A 6,686-nucleotide genomic window follows, 5' to 3' on the forward strand; every position below is an offset into this window, starting at 1 on the left:
TCACTAACATGCTACAGAGGTGATTTTTTTGTGTGTGCCACATTTTTTATGCGATGATTTGAATATTCAAAAAAGGGGGCAGTATAAGATACCAGAAACACCAGACCAGAAGTTCAGAGATCCAAAATCTACCTTCACCATCTCACTAGCGGTGGCATCTGGATAAGTCATTTAACTTCGCCGGGCACCTGAGCTTCACCATCCCCAAAATATGAGGCAATGATGTCTTTCAGGTAATGTGTGGAAGTGCTATAGAAAATGCCATGAGCATTACCACCTATCACGCCACTGACATGTACTAAGTGATCACTTGCTTTTCACTGTGCACTCACTCATTTAACTCTCACTACAGCCTGTGAGGTAAGTTCACTGATCAATGCAAGCTGAAGATAAGGAAACATGGAAACGTGGCAACTTGCCTGAGGTTGCAAGGCCAGGAAGTGGCAGAACAAGAGTTCCCATCAGGCACTCTGGCTGCAGAGCCCCCCTCTTAACCAGCATGGGACTCTTTGGCCGAGCTACTGTTTGCAGTAATATTTGATTTGTAAGTAGTGCTGATGTCTTCAATTCTTTTTTCATAGCTTCTGCATTTATTTCATACTTAGAAGGGTTTTCTCTACTTGGAGAGTATTAAAAAAAAATCTGTGTTTTCTTTTAGTACTTCTGTGGTTTTATATTTCAAAGTTTTAATCTCTAAAATACTTAAGAGTTTATTTTGGTGGATAGTGAGAGTTTGGATTCAACTTTCTTGTTTTCCAAATGGCTTCCCAGTTGTCACAATAATTTCTGTTGAATAATCGACCCTTTTCCCACTGATCTGAAATGCCGACTTGATCATGTACAAAATTCTCATATTATTTGAATCTATTTCTTGGCTTCCTATTGATCTGACAACCAGTAAACAAATACACAAACTATTTTAATTACTGCAGCTGCATCACGTGTCTTACTATTTGGTAGAGCTAGTTGCCCTCATTATTTTTCTTTTCCAGAATTCTGCTGGCTGTTCTTCAGGAACTTAGAACTATTGGGTATTTTTGCTAGAATTGTGTTATATTTATAAATTAATTTAGGAAAAACTGGTACCCTTCGGAGGTTCAATCTTCCCATGTATGAACATTGTGTACTTCTGAGATTGGTTCAGCCTTTTGCCTCACGCCCCCTATTGGTGAGCTCCTTTAATATTTTAAAGTTGTTCTCATATAGGTCTTCATTACATTTACTCCTAGAGTTAGTAACATATTCCTACTGGTTAATGCTATCACATGGATATCTTTCTTATTAAGTTGATAGGGTAATAAAAACTGTTACCTACAATGTTATATAAAAAGGCATTCATTTTTGTTTTTGCTTTGGTTGTGTGCCCTGTTCTTGAAACCTTCGCAAACTCAGGGTTGAAAACATTACTAGGACCACAGCCACATAACACTTTGTTTTTAACTCCTGTTAAAGAACATTTTTCTCTAATACATCATCTATATATCACATTGTGTGTTCACCACCCAGAGTCAGTTCTCCTTCCATCACCACATATTTTACATAATCTTACTAACCACTGTCACCCCAATAAATTTTAATTAATAAAAAAGAAATACTTTTCTCATAAAATGTTTTAGCATGAACGTAGAACTTATTAGATTTTTAGAAATCTTTGCTCTATGTTTAGCTTCATCATAAATTTTGGGAGTACCCAGAGCCCAGCAGTGTTATATTACATATTAACAATTTTTACTGAACTGGGAACATATAACTGACCTCCTAAATTCATTCCAGCTTGAAGACATTTCTGAAGTCTGCAGGCAGGACAATTCTTCCGTCGGATTTTATCAATGATGCAATCATTTCTTCCAGCACATAAATAGTTGTGTTGCCCTGAATAAAAAGAAAACAAAAACTGTTAAAATAAAGAATATGATACTAATATAAAGTACTAATATGTACACTCAGAATATGAAACTTCCTCTTTCCTGCCTTGAAATCTCTTCTTCAAAAAAGCAGAAGGGAAACATGGTTACAGATAATACAGGCACAGGAATGGCCAGCTTAATGCAGCTGAGATTTTAGATGACAGATGAAAAAATTAACACTATGTTTACTTCCAAAGGGTTCTCGTATAAGTAGAGCTACACTCCCCCGTTGTTTACAGTTCTTGAGCGCTCCATGAGCCCTTTCCGTGATGGTGCAAATTTCATTCAGACGTCCCAACAGCACCGATCTAAACACAGGTCCTGTCATCACTGTATAAGCTGCTATGCCTGCTCATCTTTTACACACGTGATTTCAATGGGAGGACTTTCAAATGATAGAATTATTATTTCAAATGTTTTAACTGGTTCGTTCTGTAGACCAAACTGGAACAAAAATATTCAGATGTGGAAATATACTTAGAGAGTGGCAGCTGCTGGCAAAATATAAAATTGTGGCCTAGCTCTATTGCTCATTTATTTATTCAAAAAATATCTACAAAACCTCCACTAGGTACCAGGCATGATTAGAAACAGTAGGGATACAGTCATTCATGGGACAGACAAAACTCCCTGGTCTCGTTACCTTTCATTCAATAGGGGGGGAAGACAGACAATAGACAAGGTGATCAGGTAAAATGTACAAAGCTATATAGTAATAAATGCTACAGGAAAAATAGTGGGGGGGCATATTCCATGGTGGAGGGGTGGGAAGGTATGGGAGGGCGCTGACATTTTAGAAAGAGTGCATGCAGGGAAGGCCTCATTAGAAAGTGATTTTTAAAAAAAAGGTCTGAAGAAAATGAAGGTGCTGTGTGGACATCTTGGTGAGAAAATATACCAGGCAGAGGGGGAAGCCAGTGAGGCAGGGGCAGGGCTGGGGAGGATATCTGGCATGACTAAGGAACAACCAAGCGTGAAAAAGCAGAAAGAACGTGTGAAAAGTAAGAGGAGAGGAGGAAGCAGAGTTAACGTGAGTCAGATCACATAGGGCCTTATAGATCATATTCGACAATGACTTCTACCGTGAGCGAGATGGGAAGCCGCCAGCTGAGAGGGCTCTGAGCAGAGAAATGACTTGATGTGACCTACACTTAACAGACCATGCTGGCTGCTGTGCTGAAAACTGACTGCAGGGGACTCAGGACAGAAGTAGGGAGACAAGCGGCAGGGGCCATCACACTATAACCTAAGGGAGAGACGATGGTGGGTTGGATCTGTGTGGTGACAGGGACAGTGGTGACATGTGGTCAGATTCAAGATGCATTTTTAAAGAGAGAGCTGCTGGGATTTACTGACAGACCAGAGAAAAAGGGGAGTGAAAAGAGGCATTGAAATTCTTGGGCTAAACAATGAAATAAATGGAACTGCCGTAAATTAAAATGGGGAGGACAGGAGGCACCTGTGGCTTATGGGGGAATTACCCCAGTTTCAGGCTTGGACATGTGAAGTTCGAGGGGCCTGAGAGGTATCTAAGTGGAAGTGTCAAACTGGCAGTGACATACACAGGTCTGGAGTCAGGGACAGGTCTCAGCTTGTGGTCATTATTTTAAGCTGCGAGACTAGATGAGATCACATGGAGAGTGAGCCCGGATTGGGAAGAGAAGGGTCTGAGGACTGAGTCACGGGTCACTGAAAACATGCACACATAGAGGAGGGCAGGGTCTCACTGAGGACTGCACAGCGAACGGGCCCGGCAGCACTCCCTCCAGCCTGGTACCATCACACTCCCTTGGGTGAGAATTACTAGGTAAATTACAGTAAGTACTTAATGAAACTAATGTGCATTGATTAATGGGATTAAAATAATACAGAGCACATTTTCAGTAACATTGTGGTAAATCTTAGTAATAATAATACCAATTAAAAAAACAGTAATAGGATAGGGAAATCTATCAAAGTGAAGAAACGAAACCCTACTATTACCATAATCTAATGATTTATTTAAAAATTGAAGGCTCTTAATAAAGATAGGTAGGTGTAGATAATTGCACAAAGCAATCAATAGGCAAAGGCTATAACTGTGGGACAGCATTAAGCGATTTGTGTGGAGCTAGAGTCCCANGCTTCTCAGTAGATACACATGTCTACACTTATCCAGGGCCTGAGGTGGGGGCAAACAATCAGAAATGGGTGACCTTCAGGGTAGCATTTCTAAATTTGTTTCCTCTCGCATACCAAATCACAATCCCATCCAGGATCCCTTATTATCCCCCTCAGTTTTTTTCCCCACAGGTTGTCCCCCACGTTCTCATCTCTTTCCACACGCTTGGCTCCCCCAGCACAGAACTTCAGGGTCATTGTCTCAGTACTTGTCCTGTCTGAGGATAAGGGACCTACCTTCATCTTTGGGTTTTAACACTCTGTCCCAAATATCTGTAGCATGTAAAGGTACAGCTTACCAAATATACTTCAAGTTATTGCTTTGTAAGGCACAAAACTAGTAATGTCAGTGGACTAAACGCTAACACGGCCCTTTGTAAGGCTATGTTATGGTTGGCAAGAAAAATGCGAATGCATTAACTTAAAATATCATTTTTAGGGGACTGCTGATGGAACTATTTACTAAATGCTAATTAGTGATTTACTTGAGAAAAATAAAAATAACATTACATAGGAAAAAAACAAAAAGCAAAAAAATCTATAAAGGGCTTTTAAATTAATAAAAAAAAGTTTTCTTGTCCTAAGAAAAATGCTACCAACTTTATAGCAAACCACGGAGGAGTGGTTCTCAGCTCTAGGAAATTGAATACAATGTGCAGAGTTTTATAAAATTAAAGATGCCCACGCTTCATTCAGACTTACTACGTGAGAGTCTCTAGGGCAAAGCATGGGTGAGTGTGTCTGAAACAAAGATCTGACAGATGAGCCTGATATACACAGTGAGAACGGAGACCCCTACAGGGTCACTTAATCACACAGCCCTCCTTGGCTTCCCATCATTCTTAGGGGTAATCTTTTGAATTTGGCTTAAAGATTTCTAATCATACTCAACGTTATCTAAAAATATGAGGATGTACAGAATGGAAAAGTGGTTTTNGGAAATGATATTTTGAATGGTATACTTGAAACCAATTCAGGGTAGACTACGATAAGTTAAGAATACATCCTGTAATTCCTACAGCAGTGGTTTTCAAAGTTGTCCCTGGACAACAGCATTAGCATCACTGAATATCTTATCAGAAATTTAGACTCACAGGCCCCCACTCCTGACCTACTAACTGAGAAACCCTGGGGTGAGACCTGGATATCTGTGTTTTATATAATCCTTCAGGTGGCTTCAGTGCACATCAATGTTTGAGAAATACTGCCACGAAGCAACCACTAGAAGAATAACAATAAGAAGTACAGCTCAAGAGACAATAGAGAAATAAAATAACATACGAAAAATACTCAACGCGACAAAGACAGAAGAGGGAAAACAAGGGAACAAATAATAGAGGGAACAAAAGGAAAACAAACACCAAGATAACAGATATAAACCCAAGTACAGCAATATAGCAACAATTATATCAAATGTAAATGGTGTAAAGACTCTCATGAAAAGTCAAAGATGTAGACTGGATTCAAAAAAGATGCAGACCAAAGTGTATGTTCAGATGCATTTTAAACATAAAGGCACAGACAGGTTGAAGGATAAAAGATGGAAAAAATATAGACAATGAAAATATAAGATATGAAAGCTGATATAACTATATTAAAGTCAAACAAAGTAGACTTGAAGACAAAGAATATCATCAAAGATAAGGAATGTCATTTCATAATGATGAAATTGATATACAATAATCCTAAATATGAAAGCATCTAATAGTAGAGCTTCAAAATACATCAAGCAAAAATTGACAGAATTAAAAGGTAAAAAGCATAAATCTAAAATCATAGCTGGAGATTGACCGCTCTCAGTAAGTGGTAGAACAATAACTACCTTGAAAATCAGTAAAAATACATAAGATTTTAACATTACCAAACACCTTGATCTAATTAACACTTAGGTCACACAACTGCACAAAACACATGTTCTTTTCAAGTGCGGATGGAACATTCACTAAGATAGGCCATATCCTGAGTTATAAAACAAATCTCAAATTCTAAAAGGATGGAAATCATGCACAATATGTTTTTGGACAACAAAGGAACTAAATTAGAAATCAATAACAAAATGATATTGAGAAAGCCTCACATATTTGAAAATGTAGCAACGCACTTCTAGATAATTTATGGGTCAAAGAAGAAATCACAAGGCAAATTATGTAATATTTCAAACAGAATGATAAAAATTCAACATATAAAAATGTGTGGGGTACAGCAAAAGCAGTACTTACAGAAGAATTTTTAGAAAAGGAGAAAGGCTTAAAATTCAAGATCTAAGGTTCTACCGAAAGAAGCTAGAAAAACAGAAACTAAACCCAAGGCAAACAGAAAGAATGAAATCACAATGCAGAAATCAATGCTCAAGTAAAATGCAACGCAGAAAAACCAACAGAGCCAAAGACGATTCTTTGTAAATACTGACTAAGTCAAGATAAGAGCAGACAGGCTGGGGATTCCGTTCCGTGCCTTCCCGCCCTGCGTCCCAGGCTGGTGGATCAGCCACCACAGCGAATCCTGTGAGTGTCATGGCAGAGGGTTCTGCAGCATCTGACTTAGGAAACACTCGGATCGAGTCCACGGATCCCACTCAATCCACAAGGGGGCAAGGACTAGAATCTTACCTTGTACCCC

The 6,686-nt window shown here is 38.8% G+C and overlaps 1 protein-coding gene across 5 annotated transcripts in view; it reads right to left on the reverse strand.

Moving 5' to 3' along the window:
• NR3C2 (nuclear receptor subfamily 3 group C member 2) overlaps positions 1–6,686 on the reverse strand; it is a 337,886-nt gene that overhangs the window by 110,259 nt on the left and 220,941 nt on the right. For all 5 annotated transcript variants that reach the window (XM_019661357.1, XM_019661359.1, XM_019661358.1 and 2 more), the window contains exon 4: positions 1,756–1,872. In XM_019661357.1, the coding sequence (XP_019516902.1) occupies positions 1,756–1,872 (117 nt within the window). The remainder of the gene's footprint in view (positions 1–1,755; positions 1,873–6,686) is intronic.

The sequence above is a fragment of the Hipposideros armiger genome, unplaced genomic scaffold (assembly GCF_001890085.2).
Source record: "Hipposideros armiger isolate ML-2016 unplaced genomic scaffold, ASM189008v1 scaffold_346, whole genome shotgun sequence".
Lineage (NCBI taxonomy): Eukaryota > Metazoa > Chordata > Mammalia > Chiroptera > Hipposideridae > Hipposideros > Hipposideros armiger.